This window comes from Hoplias malabaricus, chromosome 15, assembly GCF_029633855.1.
Source record: "Hoplias malabaricus isolate fHopMal1 chromosome 15, fHopMal1.hap1, whole genome shotgun sequence".
NCBI classification, from domain to species: Eukaryota; Metazoa; Chordata; class Actinopteri; order Characiformes; family Erythrinidae; genus Hoplias; species Hoplias malabaricus.
In genome coordinates this window covers 20,681,272-20,701,696 of record NC_089814.1, presented here as the reverse complement: position 1 = coordinate 20,701,696, position 20,425 = coordinate 20,681,272, and the positions used below count along the sequence as shown (strand labels likewise).

Below are 20,425 nucleotides of genomic sequence, written 5' to 3'. Positions count from 1 at the left end.
GCAGTTAAATAGTGCCTCAGGGGACATCTTAATTAAAACACTCGAGAACTCCACTTGAGGACTTTGATGCCTAGAGAGTTTCCAATATATCCTCCATTTTCCTTCATGTTTGTAGTACAATAAACTGTACTGAAGCAAAGAAGCCATTGCTTAGGCATATATATTAGCATGTCTTTTGGTGTTCTGACACACTGTATAAACATTAGATTAATTGAATTTATCACAAGGAACTTGTACATGAACGGCATGTTGTGTTGTAAATGCAGGTTGAACAATCAGTTACATTCTTCAATAGGGGTCTGTGTAGTGTAGTTTATCGCAAATACTAAAGTTTGATTTCCTGCCTGAGGAACCACAAAAGAGTCTTTGGACAAGACTACTAACTGTACATTCATCTATAAAATTAAATCATTATAATTTTAAATTGCCCTGGATAAGGGTGTCTTTAATTGTACTGTAATTGTAAAAATAAACTACCTTATGAAAAAATGGTGGCTGAGCTTACATTAATCTATACAATCTTTATTATATTTATGTATATATACAAACAACCAGTGAAAAAATAATACAACTATTCAACCTCATGAGCCAGTGAAGACTATTCGAATGTACATTTAGTTCAGAACAGCCTACAGTGTACCACACAATATGTCAAGACTTTTACTGTTTTATTTTTACTCACTACACTTTCCTGTTCATCATCTAGGTTTTCTAGGGCAGGAAGTACGGACAGTGTTGGAGACATTAAGCTGCAGCTGGTGTGACACTCAGTCAGTGTTGGAATGAGGAACTGGACTGTGCAGGAGTAAAAGTCGGAACAACTTGAGCTGATGTCACATATTCCTGGTTACTTAGACTGTCTGGGGCAGAGTCTACATGCTATGGACTGTTGCACTTGTATTACACCTGGCTGTCCTTGTAAACAAACATGGACACATGGGTAATGGCTGACATAACCCTGCTTCCACTGCCTCACAAAGCAAACTTGAGTACAGAATAAGAGTTGGGATGAAAATTGTCATCACCAATGCAGTACCACCATGTCTCTAGGGCACAGATATGTCTGTTTTGATATGTCTTATCAATTCAGTACTGTATATTTAAACTCATATTCACGGAAGATAGTATGGCCAACTAGAAGTCTTGCAAAAATGAGATTAGTCATGAGTCAAACTTGATTTTAATTTCAAAAAGCACTTAAAATGGCCAGTGTTGCTAAAACATACCATGTAAATAAACTTGCCTTTCTTGTCTAACAGTTCTCCCAACTCCCATTTTTTAAAATTTACTTTGAATTTATTTAAATAAACTGACTATACTGCCTCATTTAAGCTTTTTTTTGTTGGATTTCTGCTCAGATTCTTCCTGCCCAAAATTTAATTACTAACTCACACCCGCAGGCTACTCCAGGTATCACACTTGACCCCCCATTCACTGAATTTGAACTCATGATCTTCTGATGAACAGGCAGTTAGACAGCAGTGCCATTTTGTAGCTATGGAATTATACAAAGAGAAAAAAATATATATTTCTTTTTATTTTTTAAATTAATTTTTGCACAGGCAACAACTGTAGATCTAAGCACAGGCAATGTATTTTTTAGTATAAGGGATGTTTTAAATTTTCCTTATTACAAATGTTTTTATTCAATAAGGTTGGGTGCAACTTGATAAACGGTAATCACTAAAGCATATCAACTTTGAGTAAAACCGACTTAAATTGTTGTTCACTGAACTGAGGTATTCATTCATTGTTCGTAACTGCTTGTCTAGTTCAGAGTTGCGGTGGGTACAGAGCCTACCCAGAATCACTGGGCACAAGTCCGACACACCCTGGACGGGGCTAACTGAGATATGGTGCTACAAAACGTTATTAGTTAGAATGAACTAAACCACACACTACTAAGTTGGGATAACTCAGCTTTATTATTATTATTATTATTATTATTATTATTATGTAAACTGTCATTGATGGCTCAGTACAGATAGACAACATTAGCCTCAAACATATCCCTAAATTTCTCTAGGAGCCTTTGGAAGTTTGGAATCCTCCTGCATGCCATGAGTCTCTCTCACCCACCCCCGCCTCTTCTAGGGTAGTGGTGACCACATGTGCATGTAGAGCCCTCTACTGTGATACCCCCTGGAGTTTTAGCATCATCACTATTCACAGTGTGTGTCCCTGAGGAGACACCGTCAGAGATGTCTACTGGGCATCTGAGAAGGGACCTGTCAGAGGACCTTTAGTAGTAAGGACAGGCTCTGGCAATGGAGCATAGGCAGCACCTCTGTGAGTCCCAAAAGAGAGTTTTTTTGGAGGTCTAGGCTCTACAGCCCTGATGCACAGGGAGACAGTGTGTGGGCAGCTGTCAAAAGCTTCTATGAGCTGTCCATCACACCTGTCCTCAGCCCTTTCCCACTTCCATGCTGCGTGTTCTCCCACACACCATTCTGACCACTGCCACTGGCTGTGGAGCTTCAGGGAGAATGGCCAGCCCCCCTGCAGCACTTTCTGCAATGAGATTACATGCTGCTCTGTTATGACTTCCCAAGGCACAGAGGAGAAAGCTAGAGGCATACAATCTTCCTTAGAGGAGTCAGTCTCTAGTACAGCACTAATCATGACATTCTCCAAGCGTGAGCCTTCGTCCATCCTCTCTTTTGTCTTTCCTCTGCAGTCTTCATCCTCTGGAGACTCAAGAGTCCAGGCATTTGTGTGCAGGTTTGTGTAGAAGTGCTGATGAGTGCCTGTCAGTGCACCTCTGCCTCTCTGTACTTTTAGGCTCCATAAATGTCAAAATTATGATTTCTTCACTCTCTGCAGAGGGAGAGCAGCAGAGTGCTATACGAAGGAATAAAACGCAAGAGAAATAATTTCTGCTTTGCCAACTCTGCAAACAGTTCAGTGCACACTGTGCAAACAGCAAGGGTAAACTGTATAATAGCTCGATATGTATTTGCTAGGACTACAATATATCCTTAAAATTGTAGGGCACACTGACATGTTCTAAAAGGTTTAAACTGAGCCTACATGCTGTGTAGATTCCCATGTGGTTGGGGCACTTTCTCATGGCTGAGTATGAACATGAATATGAACGCTGATCAAATACGTTGCAAAGGCAGGTTGGACAATGATTTCACATGCTCCAGAAGCAAACCACATTTCACTTGTAGGCCTGAGAAACTCTCTTAAGGAGAATTTCACATTTTCCATTTTCTGAATTTTGCCTAATTCAATATACGAGTTGTAAGTGAAGTCATTGTGAGAGGCCAAATATGAAATGACACATTAAAGTGGAATGTATCATCTTTAGCCCACACACACACTGAAATAAAACAAACCAGTCTGCTTATTGTGATCTACCTTTGGCTGAAAACATGATAAAATGAGTAATTTTGATTTAGTGTTGTGCCTTACATGGATAGCAGTCACTTAAATATTGTCCTGCCTCTTTGTCTGAGTCTCTCCAGAGTTTGTAAGAACAGGTTAAACAGGGCAAAACAATACAACAAGCACAGAGACTTGTATGTATTGATTAAATAAGGTGAAAACAAGAACACAAAAGAAAAGGCTTATTAGAAAAAATATATTCTGCTCCTTTTGTCTTCCTTTTGGTATAAACAGAGCCTGTTTCTCACAAACTCTTCTGAAAGCAGTCAATCTGAACAGTGCTATTTTAACACTGGGAAAGTAGTGCTCAGTTATTTGAGGATAATGTGGTATAATATGTCCCATGGATTTCTATAATCTGCATTTACAAAGTCTAAGGACAAAATATCTACCAGATATTTGATTTTTATTTGAGAATTGATTTTAATTGCGTGAGCAAGCTTAATTGTGACAGACCTACAGCAGACTATTAGAACTTATAGTGAACGTTCTCCTAAAGTGAACTTCCTGCAGCTCAAGTGATAGTCTTTATTTGCTCACTCCCTCAGTCACGGTGAGTGGGGACGACCTGTTGAAACAGTACTAGAGTCAGGTTGGTCTATTGTTCCTTTTGTTTCTGTTCCCTCAAAATGTACTGAAAGCGGGTGTTTGGCAGGTGAATTCACAGTAGACTGTCAGCGGGTCTCTTTAGCTGTAATGTGATGACTGTCTGAGCTGCTGTGTGCTCCAGTCCTGTCATACCAGATCTGATGAATGTTTGGAGAGTGTTTGGAGTGCTTGGATCATTGTGTCGCCAATCACCTCTCACATCCACGCGAGTATACCTCCACAACAAGAGCAGACAATGCCATCCATCTCCACTGAGCATGACCACATTACACTATCATTACAGGATATGGGCTCTCTCCATGCCTGTCTGCGTCCATTCTATTTCAGAATAATGACCATGAGAAAGCTCCCTCCTTCAAAATGATCCCTGTCACTGACAAGGCTAAATGAGGTCTCTTCTGTCAGTCAAATTAGCAACATCTTCATGAAGATGCAACCCTGGTATGTAAATGCTAAACAGTGTATTTGTTCACTATAAAAATGAAGATTAATTACTCTGGAGCGAATGCTTATAACCGAGATCCGTGCTATGGATTAGTGCTGGGAATAGCCATGACTAGACTTCTCCTGAAAGCTGGTAATTTGAGGGTTTTATCAGAGACATGATGGAGGAGGGAAAATATGCACTAAGCTGACTAAGGCAGTGGTCACCCATCCACTTCCTGGACATCTACCATCCAGCAGAATTTCATTTTAGCCCTCATCTAATACTAATGGGAAGACACAGATTAACAGGCTCCTTAGAGGGAACTTTTCCAAGCAGAAGGCTGGTGACCACTGGACTGAGGGACAGCTACCACATGAATAAGCTTGACTCCAGCTATTAATGCTCTCTAACTCGCTATAACAACAAACCTTTGTCCACGTTAGAGTAATAAAATGGAATTCCATCTGGAAAAATAAATAAAATATGTGAGACACGAGATACTGCATGAGCCCTCTGAAAGTCTTTAATGCAAATGCTCCACTCAGTGGCTTCTTGTTCGTGCTTCAAGGAAATGAGCAAACAGCCACTTAATTCAGTGGGAAAACAGAATATTTCAAATCCAATTTCTGTGAGGTGTATGAGTCCGCATGAGGTGGGAATACTTTAAATCCTCATTTGAATTTCTCATCTAAGCTTCACTACCTTTGGCTAATAGCTTCCTGGTGGATGTGGCAGAAAATGTGCAGAGTAACTGGTAGAAATGGAAACAAATGGCAAAACAAACAGAGATAAACGGGTGTCAGAGCCAGAAAGAAGAAGGGAGGAAGACAGAAAGAGGGAGACAAGGAAAGAAGGATAATAAGACAATACAGGTGCTGGTCATAAAATTAGAATATCATGAAAAGGTTTATTTATTTCAGTGATTAAAACAAAAAGTTAAACTTGTTTATTATACTCATTCATTACAAACTGATATATTTCAGGTGTTTATTTTTTAACAAATATTTTACAACTAATTAAAACCCCAAATTCAGTATCTCAGAAAATTAGAACATTACTTAAGACCAATACAAAAAAAGGATTTTTTAGAAATGCTGGACAACTGAAAAGTATGAGCATGTACAGCACTCAGTACTTAGTTGGGCTCCTTTTGCCTGAATTACTGCAGTAATGTGGTGTGGCATGGAGTCTATCAGTCTGTGGTACTGCTCAGGTGTTATGAGAGCCCAGGTTACTCTGATACTGGCCTTCAGCTCTTCTGCATTGTTGGATCTGGCGTATTGCCAGAATTGAGATGCTTCTGATGCTGTCTCTTGTTCAAAAGTGGCTTGACACAAGGAACGCGACAACTGAAACCCATGTCTAGCATACGTCTGTGCGTGGTGGTTCTTGAAGAACTGACTCCAGCTGCAGTCCATTCTTTGTGAATCTCCCCCACATTTTTGAATGGGTTTAGTTTCACAGTTCTCTCCAGGGTATGATTATCCCTATTGCTTGTACACTTTTTTCTACCACATCTTTTCCTTCCCTTCGCCTCTCTATTAATGTGCTTGGACACAGAGCCCTGTGTAGAGCCAGCCTCTTTAGCAATGACCTTTTGTGTCTTGTCCTGCTTGTGTAAGGTGTTAATGTTGTCTTTTGGACAACAGTCAAGTCAGCAGTCTTCCCCATGATTGTGTAGCCTAGAACTAGTCTGAGAGACCCTTTAAAGGCCTTTGCAGGTGTTTTGAGTTAATTAGCTGATTAGAGTGTTGCACCAGGTGTCTTCAATATTTAACCTTTTCACAATGTTCTAATTTTCTGAGACACTGAATTTGGGGTTTTCATTAGTTTTCAGATCAAATTAAATCATCAAATTAAAAGAAATAAACACTTGAAATATATCAGTCTGTTTGTAATGAATGAGTATAATATACAAGTTTCGCTTTTGGGATGGACTTACTGAAATAAATCAACTTTTTCATGATATTCTAAATGTATATGAGAGAGAGAGAGAGAGAGAGAGAGAGAGAGAAAAGCACTTACTTGTGAAAGTATAGCCTGAGTCGTCCAGTGGAACAAGAAATCAAGATGAAAACATAAAAACATGATGAGAAATGTAAAAACAGAAACAGAAATCAAATATGAATAAAACCAGATAAAAGGGGGTGAGGTGATTACAACTGGCCATTTATAGTTACAAGGTCATTGCCATTCTTTCATAACTACTCTTAGACTCTAGATTGGACAAACTTAAAACCATGTGATGTAATTAACTGAAACATTTCTCAGAATATCTACAATCTTATCTAACATTAAATATCTAATACAATTATTGACATTACAGCAAAGCAAGAAGGTATAAGCCATTAATGCTCAATGTAGCTTTATGAAATTATTCCGGTTACATGACAAAACCTACATCCAGTATAGAAAACACAAAGGATCTGAAATGAACAATGCACATAATCTGACTTCGTTACAATATATAATTAGGGTGAACAAGATTTGTGGTCTTTAAAAATTGTCCAACTAGATGAGAAGGTGATGCATTTATCTTGAAACACAATGGATTTTTTTCAGTAATTTCTGGTTCAAAGTTATAAAGTAACCCAAAATGGCACAGCTGAATGCCCCAATTAGCTACAGAACAAAATGAGAGCAGGACAATGGGAGTGAAGGGAGGCTGCTACTGAAGCAGAGGGTGGAAGAGCACAGATGGAAGCGTGATATGTTTCACAGATCAAAAGCAGCTTTGACCTGCCCATGACTAATGAATGACTTATATGTAATTTAACAAACTACAGCTCCAAAGTCATCTTGAAAACAAACAAAAAAAAGGCTTAACTCTGCACACTGTACATGATGTTTAGGATCCTTCCCTCTAGTTAACTGGCTTTCAAGAGACTACACAGCTTTAAAAAAAAGGTTGCTGTTCTTTTTGGGTTTTTACTAGAAGGCATTTCAGAGACGGATCAACTGAATAGTATCAGTGGAAAAAGTCTTTAATAAAAACATGGAGAGAAAGGCAATTTGGTGCATTTTTACAAAGTGACTTAATTCCTACTAGTTTAAGAGGAAAGTGAATTAGCAAAGAGCCACTGTGTCTCCTTCTGCACTCTTTCTACACACACTCTTCTAATCTGCTGCTAGGCAGAACCCAGTGAGAGTGCAGCCTTTGTTATTACATTCAGTAATTATCCTACAGCTTGGAAAAAAGCCTGCTCTGCCAAAAGCTCAATATTAAAGAACTTTAAACAATGTATAAGGAGTGATCCTTTAGCAGAAAATGTGGAAGGAAAAAATACAAACACTCAGCAAACAACGGTCAAACGGTTTTTATCAGATGCTGGTTCGATATCAATTTGCTTCAGCTGAACATGCTGCTGTAGCAGCTTTACACAAAATTAATACAGCAGTATATCTAGTATAATCATAAGCGGGATATTGTGGCTGACTGGATATTAATTTTTAAGCGATGAAGCTCTAAATCATTTAATTACCCTGCCTTTGCATGGCTAGAATAATTCTTTAGTTTACAAATAAACAGATCAGAAATGTATACATTTTACATGCCCAAAAATATAAATTGCACTTGAGAAGACAGCGCACACAGCTTTGGATGCTTGACTATGAACTGCACTCTCTCTCTCTCTCACACACACACACATACATGTTGGTAGAAACTGAAGGGAGAGACGCTACACACTCCAAGGACAGCAGGGAGCACTGGTGAGGTGTGAAGCTAAAATAAGACATTACCTAACTCCCAGCACAAACACACATACACAAATACACATACACACTCAAACACACACACACACAAAAGCATAGGACGGGTATTGCATCTGCCGTGGGTAAGATCCTGCCGGGCAGGGATGCACTGAGTGGCCTGCTGCTGAACTGAGGGTAGGGGGAGGAGGAGGGAGACCACGGTCATGTGGTATAGAGACAGATATAGAGAAAATGAAGAGAGAGAGAGAGAGAGAGAGAGAGAGAGAGAGAGAGAGAGAGGAAGGAAAAAAATCTCAGAGTGGTACTTACTGACAGGCTGTGTTTTAAAAGTCTCTGGGGGACAGCTGTCTCCTTCACCCTTGCCGTTGATGGCGGACAACTTGACCTCGTATTTGGTCTCCGGCTTGAGCTCCACAATGGTGATGAGGTTGAGACCTGTGGGATGGCATATTTAAAAGAAAATCTGATAATGGACTCGACACTCTGACTGAGACACATAATGGAAAGCACTTATTGAAAGTGGCCTTTAACCCTTAAACTACTATAAATCTAAAGTGTAAGTCACATTGTTCTTAGGGTGATAAACAGAAGAATGCACCCAATCTGGACAGGGATTCAGCAAAGTGCTGGAATACACATTATACACAATGGAGCATAATCCAAGACTTGGTTCGATCCCTGTCCAGGAAATATGTCCCAGGGGTTTAGCATCTTAACTTATATTAATTAGTTGCTGAAACTTATGATCCAGTAAGTACAATGAGGTTTCATAGGCAATATAATATATGGCTTACAAATCTAGATTCATTACACAGCTGTTAATTACAATGATTATTATGCAGTAACGAGTAGTAGTTAAACTCATATAAATCATTATCAGCATTGATACTATTATTTTTAAACACGGATTATGAGACCGACATGATCCATTCACATTCAGTATCATGTTGTTAATTGACCTTAGAAATGACCTTAAAATAATATCATGATATTTCAGGGTATTTTGATAAACACATGCGGCACGGTGGCGCAGCAGGTAGTGTCGCAGTCACACAGCTCCAGGGGCCTGGAGATTGTGGGTTTGATTCCCGCTCCGGGTGACTGTCTGTGAGGAGTGTGGTGTGTTCTTCCTGTGTCCGCGTGGGTTTCCTCCGGGTGCTCCGGTTTCCTCCCACAGACCAAAAACACACGTTGGTAGGTGGATTGGCGACTCAAAAGTGTCCGTGTGTGTGAGTGAATGTGTGTGTGTGTGTTTGTGTTGCCCTGTGAAGGACTGGCGCTCACTCCAGGGTGTATTCCTGCCTTGCGCCCAATGATTCCAGGTAGGCTCTGGACCCACCGCGACCCTGAACTGGATAAGCGGTTACAGATAATGAATGAATGAATTATACAGTAATACCTTGACTTACGAGTTTAATTCGTTCTGTGACCGAGCTCGTAACACAGTTTGCTCATATATCAAATTAAATTTCCCCATCAAAATGAATAGAAATGCTAAAAACCACACCAGTTTTTAAATAAGAAAAAATTACTTTATAAATAACAAATAATGTATAAAAAATACATTATAAAACAGAATGTAAAGATTAAACTGCCTCTATTAAGTGTATTTACTTTAAAGATTAGACAAAGATGCTGTAGGAGGTGGAGGTGATTGGCAGTGGAGGTTGGGGAAGTTTTCCTTTTCATGCGCTATCGCTTAACTTAACTTACTCGCTACACGCTTAATGCTACAATGCTACAAAAAACAGCGATACAAAGCTAGTATCTCCGAAATTTTTTTTGGAAAAGTTGATTCACTCATAAGTCAAGGCTTCACTGTATTTAATATATATTAATCATATTAAATGGGTTCAATTATTAGCACTTTGGTTTTACTTTTAGTTTTAGTTATTTTACTACAAATGTAAGTAAAACGTAAAGTCATTGGAGTTTATCTGCTTGGGTTAGAACACATTGCACTCTTCTAACGGCATTTTTGATTTTCCTCATCCATAACCAGGTGCTTCTGCTTGAGGTGGTACTTCTGCTGTTACAGGCTCCTTTCTTTTCTTACATAACAACATGGTTCATTGTACATCTGATGTTTTGTAACCAAATCATTTTCCTTTAGTAGTACAGCCCATATAAAATTATTTTTACAGACTCAAACAGCCACAAATTTGACTAAATATCTCAGGAAACATTTCTAACTAGACCTGCACCTCAGCAGTAGACCTTGTATGTATATCTATGAGTAGGCCAGAGTGATCCCTTTGTTGCTATCTGTGTATACACTGAGCATTGAGATCACATTCACATTCCGTGCGCGGGCATGATTCGCGTTCACACTGACGTGTACCATGGCAGAATCCAACTGAACATTCTTCCCCTCTTCAGTCAGAACCGGGCATGGTATGGAGCATTCACCCTCAACAAACAAGAATTTGGGAGTCAAACGTGCCCAGTATAGATTGCCAAGTGTGAGTACCCCTAAGTGTGAAAAAGCCGGACTATTGCATTTCTTGTATGTTATGAGCACAAGGATGGCAAGTCAATGGGTCCTTAAGAGTAAAGGGTATATGGCCAGAAAACAGAAATACAGGGCATTCTTCATCAGCTGGTTTGCTATGTTTGGCTTCTTAGAAAACAGATTTGTTGATTATCACAAAACAACAGCACGGACAAAGCCAGGAGAAGTCATTGCTGTCGTTATTGGGTTTCCACACTTTGGAGGCTGTGATGAGTCTAGTGTTGCTGCGTGGTCTGCGTGCCCACAGCCACATTCCTCCACACTCCATCCAGAGCCATGGGGACTGAAGGACAGAAGGCCTAGGCGCATGTATGGGAATTTGCTGCTGAAGAAATGTGCTTCTGTGTATGTAAGTGTGCGTGTGTGTGTGTGTGTGTCTGAAGCTTGTTCTGATGAATGTCCCACAGAGGCTTGGCTGACAGAGCGGGCTGTCAACAGCAAGTGGGCTGACACACACACACACACACACACACACACACACACACGCACACACCCCCGAGAGAAGCAAGACAGCGCCCACAGACAAACACAGCACATTTCAGCCTCTGACAACAGCTCTGAGCACTCTTACTTAGCATTCAAGTGAACCCTATCCCTTTCCCCTCAATTGTGCGCTCTATTTTCGGTAGACTTTGCATTACATTTCACGCCTGCCAGAAATGGCTTTGGTAAAAGAGCAGACCCCGTCTCTTTTTTTAAACCTGGCAGCAAAAAAAGGTTGGGTTTCAACCACCTGAAATAGCAAGAGTCTGTGGGCAGTGTTTGTGCTTGGTCATGATGACAATGACTCATTAAGGGCAGATACTGTTTTCAGTATCGGAGGTCAGTTTGCGCTCTTCATGGCCATTCCAGGTCAGGGATAATGAGCAAAGGCATTCAAACCAGGAACACAAAATGATTACATTTTAAACTGAGCATTTTGGAGAGTGTAAAAAGATGTGCACGCCTTCTAGAATAGGCCATTATTTGTTTTCCATTCCTCCTGCCAGGATTTGTGTGGTTTTTGTGTGAGTGTGTGTGTGGTTGGGGGGGGGGTGTGCTTGCAAATTTTTAGGATTAAAAGTACATGCCTCTGTTAAAAAAATTATTAAATAAATAAATACATAAATAAACTAACAGAAAAAGTAGAAAATACAAAGCTAAAACAGGTTAAGGAAGATACATATATTTTTGTCCGGTCTAGTAGGCCTTTCAAAATCTAACATGATTTCAATGAAAATGGGGCGGCACGGTGACGCAGCAGGTAGTGTCGCAGTCACACAGCTCCAGGGGCCTGGAGGTTGTGGGTTCGATTCCCGCTCTGGGTGACTGTCTGTGAGGAGTTGGTGTGTTCTGGGTTGCTCCGGTTTCCTCCCACAGTCCAAAAACACACGTTGGTAGGTGGATTGGCGACTCAAAATTGTCCGTAGGTGTGAGTGTGTGAGTGAATGTATGTGTGTGTGTGTGTGTGTTGCCCTGTGAAGGACTGGCGCCCCCTCCAGGGTGTATTCCTGCCTTGTGCCCAATGATTCCAGGTAGGCTCTGGACCCACCGCGACCCTGAACTGGATAAGTGGTTACAGATAATGAATGAAAATGAAAATGGAAATGACAACGTAGTTCTAAAACTGATACTACCAATAAAATATCTTATTTAAATCTTAATTTAAATGAAAATCTATTTCACAGTTTGAATTAATATGTTCCATGTGACGATGCAACAGTTGTGTCAAAATGATAATTAAAACATTATTCACTAATATGCATTTGCACATTTGACTATGTGTTTGAAATGTACATTTAAAAATCTCCACCATGATACACAGGTGGCAAAATTCAAATATTAAATATGAAACAGTGTCTCTCTGCAATAACGTTATCACCCCCTACCACGCTTGGTGTGTGTTAAAATGCTTAAAAATGCAAAACAAGCACACTGCAATTTCAATTCCATACACTTTCCCACCTGTCAATCTTCCCGTCAGGGTGGGGCCAATGGAACGCTCAGCAGAAAGGGCTTTGTTTTTGTCTACTCTGTGCTGTTATCACGGCATCAGCAGCTACTGTTGTTGTGAGGCGTTTATAAATATCCACTTAAGACATTTTGATCAATATGAGGGAAAAATGTGTATTTGGAATAATAAAAGAGTCACACTGGCAGTAGAGTGCACAAACATAAAGAGGAAATGTCCCACTTAGTGCTGGAGATGTGCAATTATACGTTAAATGTATCTTTGTGTATACACTACATGTCCAAATGTTTGTAGGCATCCTGCCTTATGATGAGTACATTCAACTATTTTAGAGGCACTGACGGTGGATGTTACATAAAGTTACATAGTTCAGCTTCTGCAGTGCTGATCCCACATTAGTAATGACAGAGGCTCTATTCTCTATATTTCAAGTCTGTGGAGTATCACAATGATTTTGAAGGTGTAATTTGAAAGTAAAAATAATATTAGTGTTCCTTATATCTTTACAGTGTGTATACAACAGTACTGGACTCTCACCATCCGCTACTTCGTACTCCTTGCTAATCCAGTCTTGGCCGGCCATCCTCCATTCTGCCTTGTACTTGAGGATGGGAACTCCTCCACTGGAGTCCGGCTCATCAAACTCCACCTGGGCAGTGCTGGGGTAAGGGGTCACTCGCTCAATAGAGGGAGCCGACGGCACCTCTACAGAACACAAAATCACACACACACACACACACATGCAAAACAATACAGTACTTCAGTAGGCTTCCTGTTAAACAAAATTCATACACACAGCATTTCTGACAGCTGCAAAACTATACCCCACACACACTTTAACATCAGTACCATTCCTACATATGAAAAGCTGACGTTTTTCTGTATTCTACAGCAGAATGTCTGCAAGAAAAAGTGTGGCCTTTTGTCACCAAGACAAAGCTATAAAGTAAACTTGAGGAGGAGTAAATTGCTGACTCACAACAAGCTGTAGTTTACTGTGTGAATCCTTAAGGACAAACCACTTCCAGCAGCACCGAACACATTCTCAAATAAAACTTGCTTTTAGAGAAACTTGAGAGCAACTCTGCTGCATAATAAAAGGAGACTGCCCCCCCCCCCCCCACACCCCTCTCAAGTGCTGATTGGGCAAATAGGCATTGCTGATGAACGGAGGCTTAAAAGCCTCTGAAGATGAAGAAGGGCGTCACTCCTACACCGTCCATCACGCAGAGCCTAAATAATCATTTTTCTGAGCCACCCACACCAGCTCACTGCCCCACTTTATAGTGCACCAAAAATATCAGAGGCTGGCAGCATCTCGAACTGTCTGCTCTGCAGCCTGGAAATTATATCCCTGCTGCGTTTATTACCCCAGAGCCTCAACCCAAAAAACTACAAGTGCACACTCTAATCCTGAGGCTACAACACCTCTGTCTGAGGATAATTTACCTTCTCCAACGCCTTGTGGTTTGCAAATTAGCACTGGAAGGATTTAGAGTTGGTTTTAGGACATTAAGCTACTTACTGAGTAAAAAAAAAAAAAAAAAAAAACTGTATGCAAAACTAATGAAAGCTTTAGCTTTCAGGTTTACATCGTAACTGAATCTGAAACTGCCCCAACATCCAAGGCTGGGAGACAGGCAGGTTTCAAGGTGTGAATATGCAATGTACCTTTGATTTCTCTAATCATACACTTTACATTTTAATCTCCCAATGAGGATATATACTGACCTGCTTGGATCAAAAGGAATTCCTTGGACTCTGTGCCGATTAAGTTGGTGGCTGTGCAGTTATAGCTGCCAAAGTCACTCTGGGACTCTGGAGTGACCTACAAAGGGGAAAAAAAGGAAAAAGAAAAGTGGGCGGAGTTTCATGACATCCCTGCGTGGTCTGACCTAGCATGATACAGACATTCTCCTTTTCGGGTGGATGGGTTCTGGGAAGCTCATCGCCATGGCAATGGCATCAGCCTTTTATTCCTCACCCCTGGCAGTCATCTTGCTCGATAATTATTGAGTGACACAGAGAGAGGGAGGGAGGGAAACAGAGAGAGAGAGAGAGAGAGAGAGAGAGAGAGAGAGAGAGAGAGAGAGAGAGATGTGGATAAACAGGGGCAGGAGAGAGGAAAACAGAGAACATCAAACATAGGAAGACAAGGGTCGGGGAGAATAGAAGACTAAGAGAGAAAGATGGATGGAGGAAGGCAGAAAGAGAGAGAGAGAGAGAGAGAGAGAGAGACAGAGAGAGAGAGAGAAAGAGAGAGAGAGAGAGAGAGAGAGAGAGAAAGAGAGAGAGAGAGAGAGAGAGAGAGAGAGAGAGGTGATAGAGGCAAGTATTGTTCAAGGCATGCTCTGGAAATACAAATATAGCATTATTTTCCAACAAAAAAATCTTGAAATGAACTGAAAAGAGGATGTAGTGTGAGATGAAAAGAGAGAAAGAAAAATGGGAAACAGGGTGAGAGAGTGGGATAAAGGGTTAGGAGAAGGGACAGAGGGAAACAGAAAAGAGTGCAGAGAGAGCAAGAGAGAGAGAGAAAGAGGGAGAGGGAGAGAGCGCGCAAGAGAGAAAGCTGTGGCACCATTAGCCTCAGTGGCCTGGGAAAATGTGCCACCGATAGTGTCACAGTGTCACAGAGAACATTGTGATCTCTACAGAATGGCCTGAAATCCCAGCAACATCCTGCTCATTCACACACTCTCTCTCCAAGCTGCCCTGCTGCATCACCATCAATCTATGAGCATGCGCTCTTAAAGGCCCTTCAGAAAGAACAGCATGGCTAAAATGCCTTATCTTTGTTTTATTGTATGTGTGTGCCAGTGATTTACTTTGGGATCTGTGCACTGCGAGAGGCCGGTGACAGTGCGTTTTATGCGGCCCAAGTACAATGCGTCATTATTCAGAAAGCAGTTTAATTAGTGTAATTAATGTAATAGGTCGGCTATGAGGGAAAACAAAACAATGAGGAAAATCATGCAATTGAGGAAACAAAATTACATGTATTATTCAGCAGTATCATTAAGTTGATAGAGTGCACTACAATAAAAACCAGTTATTACACTCCAACTGCCTGAGCTCCAAGGCTAATAAAGGTTTTGACAGATGCATATGCCTGGCTCTATTTTACAGGGAAATGGACAATTCAGGGTTCTGTGAACTTATGGCTGAGGACTACCAATCATTGTACACACTGTAATGACAAAACCTATATGAACACAGAATTGCAGCTTATATGGAGCGGTGATTGATGGAGGGAGACAGGTGAAAATAGCAGGTAATGGCATTTATTAATGTCCAGCTTGTCACAGCAGGCATGGGTAGTTTGATCTGACTGTGTGTGTTTGTGTGTGTGAGAGAGAGAGAGAGAGAGAGAGAGAGAGAGAGAGAGAGAGAGAGAGAGAGACAGTAGGTGGAGAGCTGGTGGGGGTACCTCAAGATAGCTGACTGCAGGAGTGTTGTAAATTTTGATGTTGGTGGTGTTCACACCAGGCAGCTGCTGGCCTTCACGGAACCATAGCACAGAGGCACCGGGGTGAGCTAGAACCTCACAGGAGATGTTAGCAGCGTTCCCTTCCCATGTGAACACTGTCACCGCCCCCTGGATCTTTGGGGCATCTGTAATAAACACCAATGTAGCATGGATCAATCAACGATTTACAAATACAGCTTGTGACATGCAATGATCTTCAAAATTTTTCAACACTAAGACAACCCTCAAATTACACAATTTGTTTATTTTAATTCCCGAAAACAAATGAAAATAAAAAAAAAATATGAACAATTTCTGTTTAGATTTTTTTGTTTGTTTGTTTGAAAAATACTGGAATTATTTTTGCACTAAAAATTTACATTAATAAAAGACAAAGTGGATGTGATGAATTTGCGGCGAACATAAAATAAATATCTATGAATGTTCATTCAGCTTTGTTATGTTTTCACATGTCCAAAACAATGGCTGTGAAGCCAAATGATAAAATGCAAATGAATGATAAAAAGCTACCAAGGCATTGAAACTTTACCAGAAAAGTCAGGTCACAGTGGAATCAAAGGAAAAGTAAGTGTCCCTGAAACTTTTGAGCAACGATTAAGCTCAGAGCATGGTCATAGTCTTTTAAGAGTCAAAAAAGTCCTGGAGCTGTCGGTCCGGCCATTACAGCCTCTAACATCAGGGACTACCAAACAATAGCCTGTTGTCTCTTGCAATATTCTTGGCTGCATGGCTGGGCGTAGGGAGCATGGGGGCTCGTAGAAGAAGCGTTCACAGGGGTTCTGTTGCCACCCTGTTGCACCCCCTGGGTAATTGAACTTTCCACTATTAGACTGATAGACACAGTAGAGTCAGCACTTCTCCCGTGGTGCAGCAGTGATAAGGCACAGTCCCCGTACAATCTTATCGCCATCTGTGAGCTCCTCTCAGGACCACAGGCGGCAACACCGTGCAGATAACACAAGCAAAATCCAAAATATCTCTCTTTAGGAAGAAAAAAAAAAACCCTTATCATCACAGCGGCAGCTAGAACAATCGCACACTCAAAGTGAAGGCTTTATGATGCTGAGGACATGTACTGTATGATGATGTATGAAGTGGCAAAGTTTCACAGCTGGGATATGACAGGTTAGGCGAGTCAAGTTTATGGCTACATAAAGACTGATTCTATTAAGAATTCTGTGGGCAGGATCCAAAAAAAACCCCCAAAATCACCTGATTCATGAGCCTTAAGGAGTGTTACAGAAGGTGAATGAATGAATTAACATGCATCTAGCATTAGCATAAGCATATTGTCTTGACAGTTTTCAAGACAGTAAATGACACACCATCAGAATATATTAAAAGGACGCATTTTTTTTACATTTTTAATTAATTTATGTATTTATTTATTTATTTTTCCTAATTGAGTCACTGCCAACTCCAACCCTTAGCTAGGACTCCCCGTAATCATCAGATGCTACCACACCCGGAGGGTAAAACCTGCATATGCTGCTTCTAAGACATGAAACCATCCACTGATACTTTTCCAGCTGGAGCTAACACAAAACCACAGGGCAGCTCAACACACTTGGAGGAGAATGCTAACTGCCCAATGCTGTTATATTAACTAACAGATGCCCAGGCTAACATATATGAGGTAACATAACATCCTACTCACCCACTGAGAGCAAGGGAATTGGCTACAAATGACTGAGGCATCACTGGGGATCAAAAACCAGGGATCTCTGTTCCAATTCTCAGACATTGACACAATGTTAAGTTTTAGTAGACTGCTTCAAAGACTCATTTTTCTAGTATGGCAGCCCTTGATGCAGTAGCCTTGTGTTGGGCCTTGAACGCACAACTGATGGCTGCGTGATGGCATGAATTCATTTGGGTTCATCAGCTGCAGACAAAGCACCTTTCTCTTATCACTAATTACCACGAAACACTCCACGCAGTCAAGCAAGAACCTGATTATAACCAAGTCAGAGTGCGGCGAACTGCAGTCACACACAGTATTTATCAATCGTGCATTGTGATGCTATCTCAGAACTGGAGCAGATTACTTGTTTTTCAGGCAAGGGAAATTAATCCAATTAGTCTTTCATTACACATCAGACTTTCTCCTATGCTTTTCCAATTCTAGGAACCTGCTTGGGAGTGCGAAATGAGATTTAAACTGATTTCACTCTAACTTTCCTCTAAATCTTTCAGATGGTAATGGTGCCTGCATGCATCTGCTGCAGAAAATGTTATTTGATAAATGGAAAAATGTTTGCTTTACCACTCACAAATGAGTTTTCACTGGCATTCAGAGGTGTGTCAGATTCGTTCTGCACGGGCTCATGTCTGTAATGCGTGAGAGTGTTTTCCTCCTCATTCTAATAGCTACTGTCTGTGCTTAGATACAGTAAATATATATATATATATATTTTTTTTTTTTTTACTACGCATTTGGAACATAACAGCTGTCCTTCCCGATTTGTGGCTTATAATTTTTACATGGATTTCCATTGAAAAATAAGAAGGTTTCTTCCTTCTCCTGTAAAGTTACTGTTTTAGGAGATACATGCTTTTTTATTGGAAAAAAGTTTATAAAGCCTCATGTTCTGGGACAAATAATAGCACTGCTTATATGTCTTATTATAAAAGTAAAGGTCACTGAACAAATCAATAAATCAATTTGTTTGCTCACTGAGCTTTAACATTTGAAGCTCAAATCCATTATGAAACCCAAATGGTCATGGGCTGATCAATTATTTATAGTAAAGTTTGGACAAAAGATCAAATTTACAATTTACTTTCCCCTTATCCCAAAGGTAGTCGATTAGTCAATAATTGAGTTTCTGGAATGTGTCTAGTTGACTGAATACATAACAAGCTGTGACTATGCATGATATAAATTCTGTTTATGCGAAGGTATATTGTCATTGTATCTCTGTATTTTACACTGAACAATCACTGGATTAGAAAAAATATTTTGATTAATTATTTTGGGTCGAAAATATTCGACCCACGCCCGCTGCAGCAACTCCATCAGTTGATGAACATTTTTGATAACAAATCCTGTTCCACATATTGTGTTCAATAGGGTTACAGTCAGGCGAGTTTGGGAGCCAAGTCAGTGTGGAGAATTCATGGTCATGTTCTTCCAACCATGCCTAAATGATCAGTGACTAATGACACAGGGCATTGTTCTGCTGGGAATCACCCCCCAAAAAAAACTGGTGTTGGGAAATATCTCCTGAAGATATGGGTTCAGATGGTCAGCTAACAGGCTCTGTAGCATTTACAAATCAAGGATTGTGGTAGGATGACTAACAGTTCTACACTCATAAAGTTGCTACAAAAGGTTATTTGAACAATGCTATATAAGAACCACATTTGGTTCCATAAAAAACATTTTTGCTAACACAAATGTATTATTACTAGTTCTTCTGTTCTTCTTTCAAAGCAACATGTGTAGCACTTTTATATTTATGAGTGCAAGGCAATACCAAGCCAATGCTCCCCAGACCATCACACACTCCCACTGGCCTGTAGCACTCCAACACTGCAGCCAGGAGATGTGCGTGAGCTGCTCCATTGTGGCACATCATTGCTGCGATTCCAGTTGAGACACTGCGTGGCCTTTGCCTGGATGTTTGTTGATTGTTCCTCCACTTTTGGTACACCCATGATATATTGGTATAGGAACAGTCCACCAGTGCAGCTGTTGCTGAAACAATGGCACCAAACCTCTGGGCTCCAACTACCTGTCCATGGTCAAAGTCACTCAAGTTGCTCTGTTTAACCATAGCTGGTAAATGTTGTTTCTGCTGTGCAGTGGAGAGGTCAATACCTTTTATGAGAGCCGACGGTGATGTAACCATTATACGGAGAGCACTTCATCACCTTCCAGGTGTTCCTAATCCAGTGAATGTTCAGTTTAAAAAACATACTTACAATGATTCGGGTTAGGCTCCGACCTACCGCGACCATGAATTGGATACGCGGTTACAGACAATGAATCAATGAATATTAACTTCCTTTTCAAAATAAAAAATTCGTTATCCTTCTCTTTTAAAGTAGATTTTTTTGGGATATACAAGGCATATATTATATAACATTCCTAATTGTGAATAGCAGAATAACTGTATTTTCTGTGTAGCTATGGCTACTTTAATAGTTAACAAGCATTAGAACAACTCAGCATGGTTTGTGATATTTTAGCCATTTTGCACAATACTTATTAAATAAGTATAAGCTTCTGCAGCTATGTAAGTCTTATACTTCAGGAAATTCAGACACGGCTGAATGACTACTTGGCTGAGGGTAAGGAGAAAACTGGAAATGTAAATGAAAGATGAA

The 20,425-nt window shown here is 40.4% G+C and overlaps 1 protein-coding gene across 5 annotated transcripts in view; it reads right to left on the bottom strand.

Annotated features, from left to right (window-relative positions):
* Positions 1-20,425, bottom strand: part of ncam1a (neural cell adhesion molecule 1a) — a 235,815-nt gene that overhangs the window by 37,085 nt on the left and 178,305 nt on the right. For all 5 annotated transcript variants that reach the window (XM_066646121.1, XM_066646123.1, XM_066646122.1 and 2 more), the window contains exons 10-13: positions 16,034-16,218; positions 14,335-14,431; positions 13,141-13,308; positions 8,450-8,575 (exon numbers count right to left, since the gene is read on the bottom strand). In XM_066646121.1, coding sequence (XP_066502218.1) covers positions 8,450-8,575; positions 13,141-13,308; positions 14,335-14,431; positions 16,034-16,218 — 576 coding nt within the window. The remainder of the gene's footprint in view (positions 1-8,449; positions 8,576-13,140; positions 13,309-14,334; positions 14,432-16,033; positions 16,219-20,425) is intronic.